The 22209-nt window shown below is 38.4% G+C and overlaps 2 protein-coding genes across 4 annotated transcripts in view; one reads left to right on the top strand and one right to left on the bottom strand.

Annotated features, from left to right (window-relative positions):
- prdm6 (PR domain containing 6) overlaps positions 1–22209 on the bottom strand; it is a 124992-nt gene that overhangs the window by 74898 nt on the left and 27885 nt on the right. For both annotated transcript variants that reach the window (XM_026186579.1, XM_026186580.1), the window contains exon 5: positions 12560–12687. In XM_026186579.1, the coding sequence (XP_026042364.1) occupies positions 12560–12687 (128 nt within the window). The remainder of the gene's footprint in view (positions 1–12559; positions 12688–22209) is intronic.
- LOC113033147 (GTPase IMAP family member 8-like) lies at positions 119–8815 on the top strand. Of its 2 annotated transcripts, XM_026186574.1 has the most exons (3): positions 119–133; positions 5563–5628; positions 5957–8815. In XM_026186574.1, the coding sequence occupies exons 2-3, from the start codon at positions 5604–5606 to the stop codon at positions 8788–8790; spliced, it is 2859 nt and encodes a 952-aa protein (XP_026042359.1). In that variant the 5' UTR covers positions 119–133; positions 5563–5603; the 3' UTR covers positions 8791–8815. The 2 variants fall into 2 exon arrangements, with proteins under 2 accessions (XP_026042359.1, XP_026042358.1); XM_026186573.1 differs by lacking the exon at positions 119–133 and having other exon boundaries at positions 5360–5628.

Here is a 22209-nt window from a genome sequence, read left to right as displayed (position 1 = left end):
CACCTTAGACAACCTTCTTGAATAGTTAAGAGGCAGGATATTTGTACAGACACAGTTTCATTTCCAATTCAACCGAAACGAGCTGACAGAAAATTCTTTTAAGAGCTCCAAGCAAGACGTTCTCACAGATCTGGTGAGTACACCTAACAAAGAACATTTAGCACTATATGCAACAGATCCAATGCTTATACAATATGACTGAACTGAGAATTAAATAGTATTCAGTGACTGAGACAATGCATAATACATAGTGCATTAACATAAGAAATATTAAAATCCACATGAGAAGTGAGGGGAAAACCATATCTTACACTTTAACGTTTTTGCTAAATTATTTGTCCGCTACAGAGGACATAAATAAATGGGTTGGGTCTCAGAAGGCTATAAATTAAATTTATTACGATCAAAAAGCAAGTATAATAGTAACAAATAATGGCTGGTGTTTATATTTTGTTAACATTTAAATCTAACAAATTGGTTGTTTGTTTTTTTAAGAACACATCTGTTGGAGGTGTAATAGAATCGTTTTGAATTCATTTTGAAAGAATTTATCCATCTTACGCAAATAAATAGCACTTGGAAAAAAGTTCAATTTATGGCACAATTTGTAACTTTGTGTGAGTAAGAAAAAATGTTCTCTCACTGTCACATAGTGATCAGTGGTTCATCCCTGGTAAAGGCAAAAAAAAAAGCATAATTGTGAGTATTATATGTATATGAGTTAGAGAACCAGCCCTGTTGCAAGACACTTCAATGATAAACATCCAAATTCACCATTATGTTTTTAGGCATTGAAGCCATTAAACTAAACCACAGAGGTGGTAATATTAATTTTATCCGGAAAAAAAGCGAAGCATTTTGGATATTTTGGATATAGAGTCTGCACCCCAGAGGTATGAATGAGGATTTTTCGAATCAATGAGTTTTTGTGAACTGAACCTTTTTTATTTTTTATGTTTTTATTCTAATTTTATCAGTTAAATTATTCACGCATGGGTAATGTTTATTTAATTAATTTTATTTATTTTTTCAGCAAAAGAAGGAGTAGCATTCTAGACATATTTTCTTAAGTCTACATTTTAAGTCTACTTTTTAGAGATTTTACATTTTAGAGACATAAATTAGGACCTTTTAACAAATGTGTTCCCATGTGATGATGTCCTCTTGTTTTTTAATTCAACTGCTAGACATACTTCCTTTTATTATCAGATACTGCCCTTTGTCCCTTTTTTTTGTATATTCATAGTATTCTTTTTATGTATTTCACGCATCTGTTATTTTGAGACAGGTGGGGATTATGTCTCCACCCCCCGTCCTCATCATTAATGATCTAGTCCAGTATTTACTTGGGTGTGACTTAACCAGTTATATAGCCTGTTATATGTCAGCTGATCTATCTATGAAGTTTTGATTGGTTAATTTGAATTTTTTTCTGTTTCCTGTCTTGTATTCAAGCAATTTTCTACATTCCTTCTTTTTAAGATTATTAATTTGGTCACTTTCAAAGTTTTTGATATCTCTCTGATTTTGTTTTATTTTGTTCTTGCAACCTTCATCACCATCTCTTTGGACCTTCTATTGAGACCAAATACAATAACAGGATTATTTTTTTTAAAAACCCTCCCCGCTCGCCCCTGCAGCTAGTCTGTCCTTCAAGCTTGGGTCCTCTACCAGAGGCCTGGAAGCTTGAGGGTCCTGCGCAGTATCTTAGCTGTTCCCAGGACTGCGCTCTTCTGGACAGAGATTTCCAATGTTGTTCCTGGAATCTGCTGGAGCCACTCGCCTAGTTTGGGAGTCACCGCACCTAGTGCTCCGATTACCACGGGGACCACTGTTATCTTCACCCTCCACATTTTCTCGAGCTCTTCTCTGAGCCCTTGGTATTTCTCGAGCTTCTCGTGTTCCTTCTTCCTGATGTTGCTGTCATTTGGAACCGCTACATCTATCACTACGGCCGTCTTCTTCTGTTTGTCTACCACCACCATTTTGTCCGTCTGTATCTGGAAGTCCCACAGGATCTTAGCTCGGTCATTCTCCACCACCCTAAGGGGCGTCTCCCATTTTGACCTCGGGACTTCCTGGCCATATTCGGCACAGTGTTTCTGTATACTATACCAGCCACTTGGTCATGGCGTTCCATGTATGACTTGCCTGCTAGCATTTTACACCCAGCTGCTGGATTGTCTCATGGGTGTCTTTACATAGCCTGCACCTGGGGTCTTGCCTGGTGTGATAGACCCCAGCCTCTCAGAGCTTGTTCCTGTGCTGCCATGATAAATGCCTCTGTGCTGTCTTTCAGTCCAGCTTTGTCCAGCCACTGGTAGGATTTCTGGATATCAGCTACCTCTGCTATCTGCCGGTGGTATATACCATGCAGCAATGTTCCCTCTAATTTTTCATGTGTCTGAGCGAACACACAAACTCCCTGAGTGGTCCCTTGGACCACTGTGAGCAACAGTAGACATCACGCCAGCACTGAATCCATCCAAGTTACATGGTTTATTAAAATATTAAAATTACAGCATTTACATTTATGTTAGACTACAGGGTGGGCCATTTATATGGATACACCGTAATAACATGGGAATGTTTGGTGATATCAAAGTCCTGTTTGTGGCACATTAGTATATGTGAGGGGGCAAACTCCTCAAGATGGTTAACTTCTCAAACTCCTCAAAGTTACGTTGAAACCAAGCACACCATTGTTTTTCTTGTGACATTACCAATAAGTTTGATGTGTCACATGGCCCTCTTCCTATTGAAAAAAAAAAAGTTGTATCCAAGATGGCCGACTTCTAAATGGCCACCATGGTCACCACCCATCTTGAGGAATTTGCCCCCTCACATATACTAATGTGCCACAAACAGGACTTTAATATCACCAACCATTCCCATGTTATTACGGTGTATCCATATAAATGGCCCACCCTGTACTTTTAATTAAGTGCTTTAGCCCACTTACAATGAAAATTTAAAAAAAATCTTGCTCATGACCTGTGTAGTATGTTAACACAATTGGAAGTAAAAATAACTTGAACTCCAATTTTGAAAACACAACTTTTTTTTTTTTTTTTTTTAAATAAAGCTCTGACTTGTTTTAGGAGTATGAGTCTGTGGTCTGGGAGAGAGTCCTGTAACTCTCTGTCTGCAAAATACAGTAAATAATGACCAATGTTGGGCAGTTAATTACATAGTTACTGAGTTATGCAAACAAAGTTTTTTGCAGCTGTTTATTTAAAAATGCAGCCAAGGCGTTTTTTTTAAATAAAATTTCAAACTATTTACAGAACAATCAGCTGTTCTGCATCAAATTTGATGCCACACAAATTATTTGTGCCACTCCAAAAAATAATTTCTGTCCACTATGAGATAAAGGAGAACAACAGCCTGATACCTGCAGGCCTGACAACAGGAGAGGTATCACTGCTGTAACACCTGTACCATTCAGCAGTTGCCTCATTGTTCTGACACACACAACAAAACTATTGACTAGACTACACATTAACTACACAAGATTTGCGCTAAACGTCGAAAATCTCTCACATCTCAAAACACCGCCGTCACTCCTAAAACTTCCCCCTTCCTAAACAACTAAATGCCCTGTTGCCATATCATTTTTTGATTAGTCGACATGGTACTTTTTTCGACCAATAGGAAAGGGTGGGGTTTTTTTGGTTTTGTTTTTGCTCACAGGTGGAGAGTGCTTTCGAGCGTTTTCCTTATAAAATACCATTTTTACCGTTTCTTCCCGCAGTAAATATAAACAATGATAGTATTCAGGAAGAAAACCAAACAGTGCAGATATTTTTATCACAACTCTGGTTTTACGTGGCCTATCAACACAATTTAAAAACTGGTATGAAGTCCACACTTTTTCCGTCAATTGTTCCGTCTGTCCTGCTCACATCTCCAATGGTTGTACACGTTGTCATTAACGTGGATTCACTCCACATCAGCCATGCGGCTTTGCTAGTTAAAACACCGCTGTCGGCACATAAGGACGCTGTCATAGCCTGTCAACGACGTTGATTAGCTGCGTATATACGAATGTGAATCGCATTATTGGCTGGACTATGGGATAAGGTTGCATCATTCTAATCCCATACGGGAGCAGCCAGTCACTTACTGACTAACACTGCAAAACAGAATATTTAAAGTATTTATTTGAATTTCAATTCAGGTTAGATTTTTTTGTGCGCAACGCAGATTTTCTGTGTGCAGAGACCGTGCCAGCTGTGCGCAATTGCGCACGCACGCAGCTTAGGGGGAACATTGCCATGCAGGGGCCTGTCCTTTCATGATGGTGCCTCCCCTTCTTCCTCATTCTTGGTTTTCTGCTGCCTGAGGTATTCAGTGAGCACGCGGTCGGTTGGGGCCATCTTGCTGATGTATTCGTGAATGTTTGTTGTCTCATCCTGGACTGTGGTGCTGACACTCACCAGTCCCCAGCCCCCTTCCTTCTGCTTAGCATACAGCCTCAGGGTGCCGGACTTGGGGTGAAACCCTCCATGCATGGTCAGGAGCTTCCTTGTCTTGATGTCAGTTGCTTCTATCTCCTCCTTTGGCCAGCTTATTATCCCAGCCAGGTACCTGATCACGGGCAGGGCGTAGGTATTGCTAGCCCAGATCTTGTTCTTACCATTCAGCTGACTTCTCAGGACTTGCCTGGCCCTGTGCAGGTACTTGGTCTTTGCAGCTTTCCTAGCGACCTCTTCATGGTTCCCATTTGCCTGTGGAATCCACAGGTACTTGTAGCTGTCCTCTATGTCTGCAATGTTGCCTTCTGGTAGTTGGATCCCCTCAGTTATGACTACCTCCCCTCTCTTTGTTATCATCCGACTACATTTCTCCAGTCCTAATGACATTCCGATATCATTGCTGTATATCCTGGTGGTGTGGATCCGTGAATCGATGTCTCGTTCACTCTTGGCATACAGCTTGATGTCATCCATGTACAGGAGGTGGCTGACAATTGCTCCATTCTGTAGTTGGTATCCGTAGCCAGTCTTGTCAATGATCGCACTGAGGGGATTCAGGCCTATGCAGAACAGCAGTGGGGACAGAGCATCTCCTTGGTAGATCCCGCACTTGATGGCAGCTTGTGCTATGGGCTTGGAGTTGGCCTCTAGTTGGCCGCTAACTATATACATATATATGTGTGTGTGTATATATGTATTTTCAGGTCAGGTATTCCTCATCTTCCTCTTGTCAATACCCTTACACATTCTCTATTAGTTTCATTTCAAGTGACTGTTCTGGAAAATCAAACACAGCAATAACATGGTCAATTATTTAAGATAAGATAACCTTTATTAGTTTATTTGACCCACATGTGGGATATTTGAAATGTGTTGTTTGATAGTAGTTTTAGCCCTGTGAGAAAGTCCTAAGCCCTGCTGGAAAAGGAAATCCGAATCTGAGCTTGTCAGCAGATGACACAAACGTCTCTAAAATCTCCTGGTAGAAGGCTGCATTGACTTTGGATTTGATAAAATGCAGTGGACACATTTGTGTTTCAGTGTTATAACTTTTCTTTTTTTTTCCTTCCCTAAAATTCAACAGACATCTGCATATTCTGCTGCTGAACTGAACAAAATAAAATCATGGCAGGATCAGCATATAGGTCTGGTAAGTGCACAAAATATATATATTTTTGGGGTTGTTTGTTTTTTAAGTTAAAGAAACTTATTCAAATTTATTCATATTAGTCATAAATAAAATAATACCTAAAATGCTCCTTTTTGAGTTTTACAGCAGCTGCTAAATTTTTTTGTGACAAATTAACTGAATATTTTTCAGAGAGTGATCCACCATGAATATGAACTTGAAAATATTTGTTTAGCGCTCTGAAGTCTATTTCAATTTAAACAATGATTTAAAAAAAAAAAAAAAAATTAATAAAAGAAAATTGATTTGTAACAGTGTTTAATCATAATGTTTCTTGTGTCCACTTCAGCATCCGAACTCAGGATTGTGATATTTGGAAAAAACCAACATGAAAAGGCAACTTTAAGTAACTTGATCACTGGTAAAAGAGATTCTCATCCTCTAAAAATATTCAAGAAATCCATTGCTCAAGGACAATGGGGAAAAATGCCCACAACAGTGGTGAAAACCTCAGACATCTTCAGTCTTCCTGTGGAAAAAGTCAGACATGAGATGAAGATGTGTGTGGCACGTTGTCACCCTGGGCCAAATGTCCTGCTGCTGTTAGTGAAACCTTCAGATTTCACAAAGGAAGACAGACAAACGCTGAAGTTCATCTTGAGTTTGTTTGGTCCAGATGCGCTTAAATATTCAATGGTCATCATAACACAAAAGGATGAAGAAAAGAATGTGGCAGTCGATCAATTTATCCAGGACTGCGGACAAAGACAACATAAATTCAACTTTGACAAAAAAAACATTGACTTTGATTTTGAAATACTGATGGAAAAGATCAGTCAAATTGTGACTGCCAACAGAGGAGGACATCTAAATTTTTCTGAAAGCGCAGAGCACCTTGAAATACCTGAAATGCCAAAATCAAAAAATTTAGCACTATTTGGGAAATGGGAAGATGGGATTGAAGAATCTGAGAAACCAAAGCCTCCTGTGAAGTTAGTAATTTGTGAGAGACCTAAAATTCCAAATCTGAAACCTATGAATTTGGTACTGTGTGGGAGGTTTAGAGTTGGGAAGGCATCAACTGCCAGTGCCATTTTGGGAGACAAAAAAATAGAATCTAATTCATCAGCGTGTGATAAAAATGAGGCAAAGGTGTGTGGTCGACTGGTTTCAGTAGTGGAACTGCCTGCTCTCCATGGAAAATCTCAGGAGGAAGCAGTTAGTGAAGCAATCAAGACAGTTTCTCTCTGTGATCCTGAGGGTGTCCACGCTTTCATCCTAGTTCAACCCTTGGATCACCTTACTGATGAAGACAAGAGTGAGGTGGAGACCTTCAAACAAATAATGAGCTCTAAAGTCAAGGACTTTACAATGGTTCTTTTTACTGTGGAGACCGATCCTACACACCCAGGTATTGTTCACTTTTTAAAAATGAACACAGAGATCAAAGAGCTCTGCGAGAGTTTCAGTGGCCGATATGTTATCCTCAACATCAAGGACAGACAGCAGATCCCTCAGTTATTGGATGCTGTGGAAGAGATGAAAACACCATTTAAAGGCTTCAAAAAAGAAATTATTGAAAACCCTTTCATGCAAAAAAGCGCAGGAGATAAATCCAAAATGGGAGAGTCAAGATTTGAAAAAAAGAGCCAGGACTGTCTCAGGATTGTGATGATTGGGAAAACTGGAAGTGGAAAGAGTGCCACTGGAAACACTATTTTGGGAAAAGAACACTTCCATTCGAAACCCAGTGCGGAATCAGTGACCGTGGATTGCAAAAAAGTAACAGGAGAGATTGATGGGCGCTCTGTTGCTGTGGTGGACACACCTGGTTTATATGACACGAAGCTGTCCAATGATAAATTTAAACAGGAACTCAGGAAATGTCTCACAATGATGGCTCCTGGACCTCATGCGTTCTTACTTGTCTTGCAGATTGGTCGCTTTACGGAGGAGGAAAGAAAAACTGTGGAGCTCATCAAAGGTGCTTTTGGCAAGAATTCAAATGACTTCATCATTATCTTATTCACCAGAGGAGATGACCTAAAAAATCAAACAGTTGAGAGTTATATAGAAGAAGACAGCGAAGGATTCCTTAAAAAACTGACAGTTGATTGTGGAGGACGATACCATGTGTTCAATAACAATGATCCAAGTAACCGCTCTCAAGTCAGTCAGCTGCTCGCCAAGATTGAGTCAATGGTGAAGAAAAATGGTGGCAGCTACTACACCTCAGAAATGTTCAAAGAGGCAGAGGCAGCAATTCAGAAGGAAATGCAGAAGATTATGAAGAAGAAAGAAGAAGAGATAAAAAGACAGAAGAAGGACCTTGAGAAAGAACATGAAAAGAAACTCCAAGAGGCGCAGCTAAAAATTCAACAAGAAAGAGCTGCAAGAGAAAAAGCATTGCAAGAGAAGGAAGAACTCATTAAGAAAGAGGAAGAGGAGAAGAAAAGGATGGAGGAAAAGAGAGCAGAAGAGGAAAAAGAGAGGAAACAGAGGGAAGAAATTCAGCAACACCCGTGGAAACAAAAGGGGAAGAAAATTCAATCTGAATCAAAAGAAAAGACAATTACGGGCCAAGATTTGATACAAAATTCAGAGAACATCAGAAAAGAAAGTGAAGTTTGGGGAAAAGAACCAAAAGAGTGGCAGAAGAAACGACTTCAAGATGGCCAACACAGATTGAAGGAGCAAACACGACTGAAAAGGCTCAGAGAAGAATATGAACAGGAAAAGAAAGAATATCAAATCCGAAAAGAACAGGAGGAAAAAGAATGGCAAGAATTACATGAAAACTTTCAAAAGCAAGTGGAGGAAATGATGAAGAAAAATCAAGAGGAAGCCAGAAAACAAGCAGAGTTTAATGAATTCAAACAGAGATTAACAGCTGACTTTGCAGTTGTGGTAGCTACAAAAGAAAGAGAAATTGAAAATATGAAGCTAAAACAACAAAAAACCAATGGCTTCATGATTCAACAGCTGTGCCGAAAAAAGGAAAATAAGAAGGACTTCAATCAAATGAATAAGCGACAAGAAAAAGAAATAAATAAGCTTAAACATTCTTGTCAAGCCGTAAAACAAATTGATGAACTGCAGAAACAACATGAGGACGAAATAGATAAGTGGATCCAGGAACATGTGGAGAAAGCCGGAGAACAACAATTTTGTAAAGTTTTATAAAACATTTTCTGACAGCAGATTTTAAATGGGAGCAAATGTGTTTTAGTTTGATATTTCCCTATAAATTGTCAATGTAATATTTTCATTTTTTCTAATTTTGAGAAAGATTAAAATGGTTAATTCTCTATGTATTCAACTACCATTAAAGTTATAACTTTCTCTCCATTAATTTGGACAAGAATTTTAAAAATGACATCCTGGAGGTAATAACAAGATGGTTGCCAAGTGACAAGACTTACCTCCAATAAGCCTTGGCAGTTGATAAAGACAACTGAGTTATTTTATGAGTTAATACTTTCTGAGGCAGCTGTCCACAAAGATAACCTGTTTCTTATGTGGCCCCTTGGGAAAATTAATTGCCGACACCTTCAGGAATGTCATACTGTTATTGCATCAAAATAAGAAGTAATACGCTTCCATTATAATAGTTGTAGATTTTATAATGTCAGGCATAGGAGGAATCTTGCAAAGATGCCCAAATTATTTGAAATCAGTTTTGCTGAGACTGATAGTGACAGTGTCCAAACAATTATTAGCTTAGTGCAGCTAAGGCCAGCTGCATCAAAGATACCAAACCACACCAGACCATATGGTCATTCATCAGAAACTTTATTATTTGCATCTTGTAATAATACAAAAATTATTTTCTAAGGAAAGAATGTACATATTTCTTGCTATTCTAGCTCGAATCTTCGATGTATAGTGTGCCAGTGTATAGCAGAACTGTCTTAACAATTTTCCAGTTGCTACTGCATCATAATACATTTGAAGCATACCTTAGAAGCAAGTGCTGAACTTCAGACAGTATAGCTAAATGAGCATTCTATTGTTTTAATCATGTTACATGTAAAGAGGCAAGGTGTTCTAAGAGATTTTTGTAAAATCCTATTTCTTTTTTTCTCCATTTTCATTATATACACTTAGCAGAAGTTTAATAATAAACCAAGTGCGCTTTTATTCTTAGGTGAAGTTCAAATTACAAACCCGTAACCTGAAATTCATTGGTATATTACAATATACCGATGTCATTACATCTCTGTGTAAAGTGTGAAAATGTTTGGGGGTTTTTTTACCTAGTATTTACGATTATCAGCAGGTTTTTCATAATAAGTTCAAAGGGATGTCTCATCTGCACTCCTGCATTTGAATCGCACGGTATGGGGTTTGATTAGAAACAACTGCAAGACAGTCATTGTGAAAAAAAAAATGTAAATGATAGATTCCCTGTAAACAGAATAAAAAATGGCACCATACTAATTCAACTGTGGTTGTGTTTTTTTTAATGTAATGCTAGTGCATAAAGCTTGCCATTTCGTAATCAATTTTCATCTCTAAAAATTGGGAAAGAGAAGAAAAAACCCAAAAGCTTAATTCTCTTAGATCTCTACTCTACTGGACAAGAAAAAGAAAGATGGATAGAGATGTATCAAAAATGGAGAAATAAAAAAGTATATGCAAAAGTTTAACCTTAGTTTTCTACAACTAAAAGAAACCAACAACTCCTGCAGCTAGAAAACACTAGGATATAAATAATTACATTGTACATATTATTAAGGAAATTTCTGTTGACTTTAATAAATTAATATATACATGCTAAAATACATGAATAAATGAAAAGGAGTGAAAACCTCAGACATTACCAGTAGATAAAGTTAAAAACCACATGAAGAAATTTGTGGTTTATTGTCTTCGCTGGACCAAAGGTTTGGCTGTAGTGATGTGAAACCTAATTTCAGGGCAATACGCTTTTGTCCATTTTGGTGTAGATCATTTTAAATACTGCACTGCTGGCAAAGACAAGGAATCAACTAAACCAATCATCAAAACCAGCACACCCAATCTTAGTCTACATTAGACTAAAACATGCCCTATCATGATACTATATGTGGCTCTGAATCTGAACTTTGCAGCTGAAACTCTCATTCATGTCTTCATTAACTCCTGCCTGGACTGCTGCAATGCAAAGCCCTGGACATGTTCTATGTTCAGGACACAGCTGTCAGAATTGTTACCCACAGCAAGTCCTAACAACCTACAAAATGTAACTACAAAGTCTCCTGGTCTTCTGTATCTCCTACAAAATCCTTCTCCTCTTCTACAAATCCTGACACACCCCTGCTCCCCAGTACTTACTGGATCTCCCCTACACTGCATCTTAGACTCTAAGATTTTAACTAAGTCACCCATTCTCCATCCCATACATAAGACAGGTCTTTTGGGGCAAAGCCTTTAGTGCTGCCCACTCCCTGATACATGCTCCCGTGACCTGTTCATTGAGAAATTTGGCCTTTGACTATTTTCTTTTTCTTTTTTGTTTATAAAGATAAATTTACATTGTGCTAAATATGCAAAAAGCTAAGAGATAAGGAAGGGAGCTAATACATAGTGCGTTTCAAGAAATCCAAACTGCTGTTGTTAGTAGTCGTATCAGTATTAGTATTACATTATTTAGATCTATTTTGAAATTTAGCTGGTGAAGCAATCTATGAAAATATAACAAAGAACTCCAACCATCCATTATCCTTGTCAGGGTCATGGGGTGAGGGTTTGAGCCTATCCCAGCTGTCTTAGGGGGAAAGGCAGGTTACACCCTGGACAGGCTAACACTGCGGTCCCCAACCTTTTTTGCACCACGGACCGGTTTATGTTCAACAATATTTTTATGGACCGGCCTTTAAGGTGTCGCAGATAAATACAACAAAATAAAACAAGTACCGGTACCAAAAATAAATAAATAAAATGTATTCATAACACACAGGAAAAGACACAGGGAAACTGAGGTAACAATAAAAACAATGAATATTAATGATAAAACAAAAAAAACCTGTAAACCATAAATTTCACACCTGGACCTCAACACTTGCGGCCCGGTACCAAACGACTCATGGACTGATACTGGTGCATGGCCTCGGGGTTGGGGACCGCTGAGCTAACACATAGAAACAGACAACCATTCACACTCACACCCACATTCATACCTATGAGTCTCCAATTGACCTAACCCCACTGACTGCGTGTCTTTGGGAGGAAGCCGGAGTATCCGGAGAGAACCCACGCAAACACAGGGAGAACATGCATGCTCCACACAGAAAGGCCCCGGCGTGATGTTGGAACTGACCTCAGAACTTTCTTGCTTTGAGGCAACAGTGCTAATCACTGTGCCACCGCGCTGAATCAGATTTAAAAAATAGAGAAAATACACTAGACATTGTTCAGCTTTTTGTTTGTGCATGTATATTGTTTTTGTTTATGGTAAATCGTGACAGTAACACTATAAATGCAAAGAATGTCCAATCATTTTAGCTAAGCATAACTTATCATTTATACAAGTTTATACATATTTACCTTACCTTGACATTTATTATAGAATAAGTTGAACTAAGGTTTGTGCTTATAACTCACTAACAGGTGTTAGTGAGATTCGTCTTAAAACAAAAGGTCACAGACAGAGTAGAATCTCAGTCCAACCCAATAATTAAAGGTGGGGTTTTTTCTGAAAAAAGCACCACGTCTTGGTGACACCTTTTGGTGTATGCATAGTAAAATATATTCCGTGATTAGGTGTCTTTTTGTAATATTTCTGGGAAAATTATATTTACATTTTTAAAGGAAATCCAAATCAAATTTTATACAGAACCAGTCTAAAAAACTTGCCTTTGTTTTAAGTTACTCAATATAAACATGCAACAGTATAAGTAACTGTTCATTGTGTGCTTTGAATCTACACTGTGAAAAATGAATACAAATAACATGTAAGACTTGCACCTACCTGTACTGTACAACCATCATGTTCTGCTCCCCACAGTGTCTCGCACAGCGAATATACCTCATCCAGCTGGATTTACTGGGATCATTACCATCGATGAAGTGCTGTAACGTTCCCTCTGAATCGTAGATCTGGAAACACAAATGATCAGAGTTGAAAACAGAGACATTAATTCAGGATAGTATTGATATATCTGAAAACAGACACCCTTCAGAGTTAGTGGTAGTACATGTATCTTTTTCATCCATAAAAGAAAAAATGTCAGATACGAATTAGACACAACTAACTTTTTAGTAACTGTAATTGTAGCTACTGTAATAACACCTTGACTGTAAATTTTAATTGTATAGATTGATATACGTATTGAAATCTACTTTTACCAGTCAAATAATTTAGCTCATTTTCCAAATTGGCAGTGAAACCAACCTTACTTAACTAGGGCAGAAAAATGTTAAATATAATAATTATTAGTTTTAATTATTTAATTATTTTTATTATATATTATAATCTTATAGCTCAGTGTAAATCCAATTCAAAATAAATCTGAATTTGTATATTTGCCATTACAATCGTATCCTGTTAAAAATGAGGTAATAGTAAACAAGGTTATTATAGATAACTAAAACTAAAGACTCAAACTAGAAATAACCACTCTTTGTGTCATGGTTTGATCTTTAGGGATATTTAGGCGTTTTGTAGTTTTGGTTAACATAAACAGTAAAGCTGGAGGACGAACGCTAATGAACGGAGGACTTTTTTCCACTCGAGAAAAGTTCATGTGAGGGTTCCCAATGGTTAGGGGCAAATGCAATCGCATGGCAGCATGCTGTAAACGGACCAAACGTCAGTCAGGAGAACCACTGAGTTAATCCATCCACAATACGAGGTTAGTCATTAATATACTTCTGCGTGGGCTGGGCTGTAGTTACATCTTAAGGTTTTAAAAACTGAGCTTTAAAATGATTAACGGTAATAAAAGCCGTGAGAAGTCGACATTGATCACTGACTGTTATTAGGGGCTTGTTGAGATTAAATCGAACAAGATACAAAGCATTAAACATATTAAAAACACAACAGCCTCATTAAATGCAGACTACTTTGGGCCCGGAGGCAGGATTCATCACGTTATCACTTAAAAGACCAGATACCGGCCATGGAGGCTAACAAGGGCTGCCCAAAGAACATGTGGATTAAGACATACCGCTTAAAAAAGTTTTGGTTCTTTACAACAAATGCTCTCAGTCGCTGTTGCCATTGGCAAGCAGTAGCCGCATAGACACCAGTTGGTTGCCCTCACTCTCTCGTCCTCGTGCAACGGATTGTTTCCATCTTCATCTAAACTAGGTACTGGTAGACTATTTTCATTCTCTCTCGGTTTGCTCTGGTTCAAACTGGAAAGTGTCACGGGTTGCCGGGGCAAGCTGTGTGTGGATTATTTAGGACCCAAGATGCGGCAGCTCTGGTGAAAGTGAGTTTATTAACCAAATGTGGATACAACAGAGATGGCGGGGGTGAACATGAAACTAAGAAAACCTAAACTGGGAAAAACTAACAGAAACTAACCAGAAACAGAGATGCAGGGAGGCACAGGGAAATACACAGAATGACGGACGGAGAGACGCAGACGAACCAGCCACGAGGACGAGGTAACACATACTGCACACACCAGCAAACAGGAGGGCAACACACCTGGAAGACATTACAGCTGACGAGGCAGGGGAACGTAAACAGAACGCACTGACATCAGACAGGGACCTTCAAAGTAAAACAGGAACACATACACGCAAAGACACAGACTAAGAAACGCGAACTAAACACAGAGACCTTACTACACAAAAGGGGATACACCAGGAGGGATAACACCAAACAGAGGGAACACAACTAAACCCTGGGAAACCAAAACACAACAGTCATAATACATAAAACTATCAAAAGTAAAAGTACAACAACCAAAAACACTGGGTTACTGACCCAGGACCATGACAGAAAGGTTGAACAGAAGCCATTTCCAGTGTGCTGTTAACTGTGAACTGGATGCGGTGCAACCGTATGACGTCACTACCCAGAGAAGTAAGTAACAAAAAGTTAGTAAGTAAATAAGTTAAGAAGTAAATAAAAATGGCGGCCTACTGGTAAATTGGTTTTATATAAAATGTGCTTCAAAGGAAAACATTTGGCGTATTTTAATACCACATATGTGTTACTGAAAGCACAGTACATATTTTAGGCAAACAACTCTTAATAGCCGGGGTTCCCTTTAAAAAGAAACATAAATTGTACATAGATGAGAATAAGATTTCTAATGAAATCTAGAAGATTATAAGTTGTGGGGCGATCGTGGCTCAAGAGTTGGGAGTTCGCCTTGTAATTAGAAGGTTGCCGGTTCGAGCCCCGGCTTGGACAGTCTCGGTCGTTGTGTCCTTGGGCAAGACACTTCACCCGTTGCCTACTGGTGGTGGTCAGAGGGCCCGGTGGCACCAGTGTTCGGCAGCCTCGCCTCTGTCAGTGCGCCCCAGGGTGGCTGTGGCTACAATGTAGCTTACCGTGAATGTGTGCGTGAATGGGTGGATGACTGGATATGTAAAGCGCTATATAAATACAGGCCATTTACCATTTGTCCTATTAGAACTGTCACTTCCAAAATTTCATCCAACATTGAAATTTATCTCGGCGTTTAAGATAGCATCTCTCGTGACACTGGTAGGGAGTTGCAGATTCAAATGTGAACTGAAATTTTTTTTTTTTTTTTTTTGCTAATTTACGATTTATAGTCTGATGATGTATCAGCCTCTTTTCATAAGAATGAACCCTTGCAACTGAAAACGATATCGAGTTGTGCACTTGCAGCTCAGACAAATAACTTAATTTGATTTGAAATGTTTTAAACAAGCTTTTGCAACTACTCATTAGGCTCTTATCCACAGTCAGCTGGAGCTGTGATGATTACAGCCTGCTGGGTGTTAAACATTACACAGACCTGATTTACACCTGCTTAAAAGCCTTACAGCTCTGTCTGCCAGCTTTAACATCGAGGCCTAAAAATACTTTTTCACAGCAACAGTGGAAGGCTGCACATCAAATAAGAAAAATGGAGCTGAAACGTAAACCAAACAAGGGTCCATTAAGAGGAAGAAGCAGCTTGCTTTTTTTCCTGTTGCTCCTGGCTCAAAGATGAGATCTCTCAGTCTGTTCCCCTAAAGAAAACCACAAGTCCTACTTTTAAACGGAAAACGTTAAAATGAAATGTTTGAACTGGTGGGAAATTTGCTGATCACATTCCCCAGAGATTTAATGTTTCTTGTATTTATAATGACCCAGTGACCTCTAGTGCCACCCTCAGGCTCAATGATTTCATTCTCTATTCAAGCTTTCAGTTCCTTCAACAACAGATCTTTTTGTTGCATGGAGAGTCTGAAGTTATCATTTTACATTGATTTGAGAATGTGTAACTTAAAGGATCACTAGTATTACTGGACCGATGTAAATGGTATATGAGAAGATGACATCTAGATATCTGCTGCAAAGGCAACAGGGATGAGACAATTAAAAATGAGTAAATAAATCAACAGAAATCTGAAGAGTGCACAGCTAATAGTGATCATAAGCACTTAAAAGCAGTCGATCTCCCTTAGCCTCCGTCTGTGTGTGTGTTCATTATTAATCCATCCCTCCGTCCATCCGTGGTAAAGATGCAGTGTGACTGTATTGAGGCGGCGTTGAGTGTGTTTATAAGGTGATGACCTGAGCCAATAGCCTGCCTCTCTGCTGTCCATACAGCCAACAAACAATCAATGCAGTAAATGACTGTGAGAATCAGAGGAAACAGCTTCATTTATTATTCTCTGTATGTAAGCACTTTACTGTCTGTCGCTGTTGGACTGCCTGCACACTCTCCTGCCTTTATCCGAATCTTTGTCCATTTCACATAAACTACTTTATATGATTAAGTGTACATTTTTTTCTAGGTTGTTTATCTTGTGGCCTGAAACTCTTTCCACGTTTACTCTGTTTTACATAATTAAGACACAAAAACTTCCAAATTAGCTTTTTTGTGCTATGCACAAAGATGTTGAGTTTGCTATGATAAATACTATTTAATTTATGCAGTAAACCTTCACATGAGAAGCTGGTGAAAAAAAACAAAAAAAACAATCTATGATTAATGCAGTTACGGACTGTATATAAAGACTGTGAGAGGCATGATGGCTTTGCCCATTTGTTTGGGGGCATTTTATAGCCTCATTCTCATATTTTTTCGGTGGGAGGGGGTGGGTGGGTTCAGGGGGTGGAGGAGATTACTATAATTAAACAGAAATGGTTAGTTACCAACTTTGGTGAGCTCGGTTAGCACGCTGCATTCATAAACTATATGAGTGCAATGCAGAGACATAGACACCTGCTATTTACTGCCAAGTCGCATCCCAAAAATCGTTTTTAGTACATGCACTATAATGTGAAAATGTTTATTTCTGCTGTAAATCTGGATATTTTTAATATGGGAATCTATAAGAATGAACTCACTTTGGAGTCAGCCTCAAGTGGACATTAGAGGAACTGCAGTTTCTGGCACATTTGTTTTTCTTTTTTTCCCCCTTTTAATTTTTTTTTTTTAAATTCCAGGAGGTAGCCACTCAGTAAAGTTTGTTTTGTTTTGTTTTAAATAAATGAGGGCTCATAATTATTGTCTACACCAACAATTCTCCTGGGGATGACTGATGAGGTGCTTTATTTATTATTATGCAGCATCATGGAGATTAGAAGCCTTATATATTTCACATTAAACATCAGTCACTTTCAAATATCACTGTTCTGTTCTACTCAGAAGTTTACTTGTTCATTTTTTTAACATTTAGATTTTCCAGAGTAGTTTTTAAAAATTTAGCCTGCTGGCTTCACATTCACCGTGTACAGTAGTGAATGAGTGTCATTAAAAAAGTATTTTTTCATGATATTTTGGTTTTTTGTGGGGTTTTTAATCTTGTTTCAGATAATGACAAACAACAATGACGTATCCAGCACATTTGTTTTTCCTAAAGCTTTAAAAATGCACAAAGCAAAATATACAGGAAAGTAGTTCAGAAAATATATTAAAACTTGTTTCGGTATTAGTCCTCTGCATGCTATGATCCAATGGTGTTGTGCACTGTAGGATTAACAGCACTCTAGTCTGACTCTTGGTAAAACTGACCGATTAGCTGAATTCTATTTTTTGTTTTCGTAGACTTTTAATTTTTGTTTTCTTTTTGTAATTTGTGTCCTTGCCTCATTGAAGCATTTTGAATTTCCTGAAATGGTTTTAGCATTCATTTCTTGTCACGAATCTGTGCTGATTTAAAGTTTTACCCTTGCTATTATATTATGTCACTTTCTCATTGGCAGGGCCAGCTTTTGCTGAGTTTACATATGACATCTGAAGCTCCAGTGAACTTGGGCCTCTCAGACCAGCAGCTGGTTTCTAGCTCGATGCTGTTCTGTCAAAGACGTTTTGGCCGCCTGTGTTTATCAAATCCATCGCTACAAAATTCCAGCCATAAGATAAACGGCCAAAGAGAAAATGTTGTTTAGCTGAACAGACAGAAAATGTTGCAAACATTGCCAGGCTGCCGGATTGGCTTCACGGCTCCAGCTGTCATTTTTCCATCTGAGCACAACAGTCGTCACAAAACGAGACTTTTTTTTTTTTTTCTTCGTAGCTTCAGTCTGTTGAAGCTAAATAAATTCTCCTTGTTTGACCCTCAGTTTGTTCGGGACAGATGACCCTTACAGCAGCACACTGGTTTATTTTCTCACACTCAGACCACACATAATACATACTATAAGTGCTGCTTCTGCAGAAAGCGCAGTGTCTTGGGAGCTTTATTCAAAGAAACTGCAATGACTAACACGCCATTTCATCTTTGTTTAATCTATTGAATAATTCTATGTAGTTTATGAAACAGTAGAAAAAGTTCACACCACGTCATATCCACACTTGCCTTGTTTTTCCCGACACAGCAAAGCTTTCCATCTTACTCCCATGTATAAATCTGCAAATGCTGGAGTTTGACAGCTTTTCATCACAATTATAACATTTTAAGATTTTATCTTTCAATTCTGGTAAAAATCCTGATAATATTGAGAAAGCCATGCATGACACACTTTCATGTGGTAAAGCACTATGCTCTGACAATACACTTAAAGGTACTTATTTAAATTACCCTCTTTCACCACCAAGAAATTACATTTTACATATAGGTATGCAGTATGAAGACATTTCCTCCCTTTAAGGTTTTAGATTAATAATGTAACAACATACACCGCAGCTCTAATGCAGCTTCATCTGATATCTCTTCAACACAACACATTTGACATTTATCAGTAAGTGGTTGTTTTGTTAATACCTTTAGTTAATGTTGCACAGAGTGCTGCAGAGGTGTAAAATCCACTTTCAGACATTTCTACTACTATTTCACAATTTTGTTTAGAGAAGGATTGTTCAGATCTGCTCCTTACTTTGAGTATTGGATGTTTTCTGTCCTTATTATTGTGGAAAGTGTGGCAAGTTACATAAAGTCAAGCAAAACTGATTATTTAGTTTTAACTTTTCAATAGAGCTGAAGTGGAGGGTGAGAGAGCCTAATCTATCTGCATCCGCCTCTTTGGCTTTACAAGAACCAGAAAACTGGAGGTAAGAGGGGAGAATAACACACACACAGACACACACGTGCAGACACAGAAACCAGTGACAGCTTGTGTGTCTTTTTAAGAGAGTGGATTACAGCTCTCTCTTTCAGTCATTGATCTCTGCTGTCAGGTCTTCACTTACTGCTCTGTCACTGTCCACACACACACACACACACACACACACACACACACACACACACACACACACACACACACACACACACACACACACACACACACACACACACACACACCAGGCTATACTAAATAGATGCTCTTACTTGTTACCCTGGAGCATGGATGTATGTAGCTTTCATAGATTAAATATTTAATAATTAATTTTTGCTTTCGAGCTCAGGAATTTGAATTTGGACGTATTTGTGATTGATGGCTGTTAATGAGGGACCTGCACAGCCTCAATCAACACCCTGGAATGCACACATACACACACTCTCTCTCTCTCACACACACACTCTCTCTCTCTCTCTCTCTCTCTCTCTCTCTCACACACACACACACACACACACACACACACACACACACACACACACACACACACACACACACACACACACACACACAGGAGGAGAGACTACAATTTACCAACAGTGTTTTGACCTTCTGACCTAATTACAGAGAGTAAATCTTCTGCTTGTCTGGGCCAAGAGCAGAGATACTCTGTGATGTGTCTGAGTGTGTGCATGTGTGTGTTTACAGACAGGAATGCATTTCAGCTATCAGTTAAAAACACTTAACTGTCGCTCTGAACCTACACTGGCATGTAAATGGCCACTTCGCCGTCAGACGACGATATGAGTGAGACAAGTGTGTGCGTGCGTTAAATGCATTTATCACTTTGTGTGTGTCAGTAAGTCACTAATGCAGCTGTGAGTTATCATTTCTGAAGGTGTTACGACACTTCCTCTATCACACACACACACACACACACAAGCATATGGGAGTGTGTTTGAAGCTTTTAACAGAGAACAGTTTTGTTTGTTATGAAATGAAGCTAATATTAGGTGATATTTGGTGTGACAGTTCAGTTTTTCCATCTTCAGTATGTCAACACACACACACACACACACGCACGCACGCACGCACGCACGCACACACACACACACACACACACACACCAAGTGTCAACAGACTTCAGAGTCTGAATTCTCTCTGCAAAACAACAAAAACTATTTTATAACGGACCCTGTATATGTAATAAGTATAAAAAACAAAAACAAAAACATACTTGTAACTAATTAAAACCCCTGGAACTGGATAATTAATACCATAACCTTTGTGTTCTTAAAGGTCTTGGGGAAAAAAGGGTGGAAGACTGACTTCAGGAGTGAGTTATGATTGCTGGGGGGAAGACTTTTGCATCTTAACAATGTTAGATTTCTTTGAAAATGTAAATGTTCTATTTAGGCCCCAAAACACTGCAAAAAAAGGGGAAAAACCCCAAAACAAACACAAACACACTTGAAACATAAATTTCTTTGTTACTCAAAGCAAGCAACGTGTGGTTACACTTGAAATGAACACTACCATTTTATGGTGTTAAATGATGTGTAAAAAAAGTTAGGGTTAAGGTCGGGGTTAGAGTGCTGCTCACAGCATGAAAAGAAATAAAATTTAAAGATGAGGGTCCTAAACAATTTCCTTAACACCATCTTACAACATAACAGTTTCCCTCTTTGGGGGCACTTTATCTATATTTAAGATCTTTTAATATATGCCATGTATCCAGTTGAATAATTGAATAATTGAGTTTGAATCATTTTGAATTGATTTTTTTTTTGTCAAAAGTAAAAAGCAATGACCAATAGTTACTGTATGTCCTGAAAGTAGCCTTAAAAATGTAAAAGTTAAAATAAAAAGGTGCAGTTTCTCTACTGTGAGTTGATCTTGTCCTGCACTTGGGGCTAACTCCAAAAGTGAGTTAATCTCCATTGACTTTCATGTTAAAATGTGCAAATTTAATACAGAAATAAAAGTGCTTACAGTTATTATTATGGTCTTTACAACTAATTTCCCTCCTTTATAACAACTGAGTCCATCTCACCTATTAAAGGGCAATTTTTTTTAATAACCCAACCATTTCAAACTTATGAAGGCTTAAGGTAACAAGTGTGATTCCTGTGATTGACCTATGCGTTGCATCCACAGCTTTTATGACATCCCATTCTAAACAGATCCCTCCCTTGGCAGCTCTAACAGCTTCCATTATTCTGAGAAGGCTTTGCACAAGATTTCAAGCAGCGTTTGTGGAAACCTTTGCCCGTTCATCCAGAAGAACATTTTTAGGGTCAGAGTTCAGGGCTCTATGCAGGTCAGTCCAGTTTTTCCACACTAAACCTATCCAACATGCCTTTATGGAACTTGTTTTGTGAACTGGGGCACAGTCATCCTGGAAGAGAAAAGGGCCTTTCTCAAACTGTTCCCACAAAAATGGAAGCATAGAATTTTCCAAATTGTTTCTGGTAAGCTGAACCATTAAGAATTCCCTTCACTGGCGCTAAGAATGCCAGGCTAAAACCCAGATCAAGATCAATGATCAGGGTAGCCCAACTTTTGTCTTTATGGTCCATCAGCTAGGCCTCATCTCCACTGTGTGCTGTTGGTTCATTTTAAATACAATTATCTGACAAATAATATGGCATAATGTATCATATTGCCCACCTAGGTCGTTTGTGGGGGGTTTCTGTGAATAAATTCCTAGTATTTTTGTTAATTAGCATCAATTAACAGGAAATTATCTGTACGTAACCAGCCAAGCATGCTAGCAGTAGCTGACTGAACAACTTAATATGCCACCATCTAATCCTTATATGCTATGCTAACTTCTAGCTCCAAAAAACCCCAATATGGTGGTGGTAAAAACAGAGGCTTCAAAAGAAAAAGACCCAGAGACACACAATGGCTGATTCCACTTTTTATTTCATAATATACACACACACAAAACACTATGTAGGTTTTGTTTTTGTTTTTTT

Source organism: Astatotilapia calliptera, chromosome 12 (assembly GCF_900246225.1).
Source record: "Astatotilapia calliptera chromosome 12, fAstCal1.2, whole genome shotgun sequence".
NCBI lineage: Eukaryota > Metazoa > Chordata > Actinopteri > Cichliformes > Cichlidae > Astatotilapia > Astatotilapia calliptera.
Note: the sequence above shows the minus strand (reverse complement) of the source record. Positions and strands in the feature narration are given on the sequence as shown.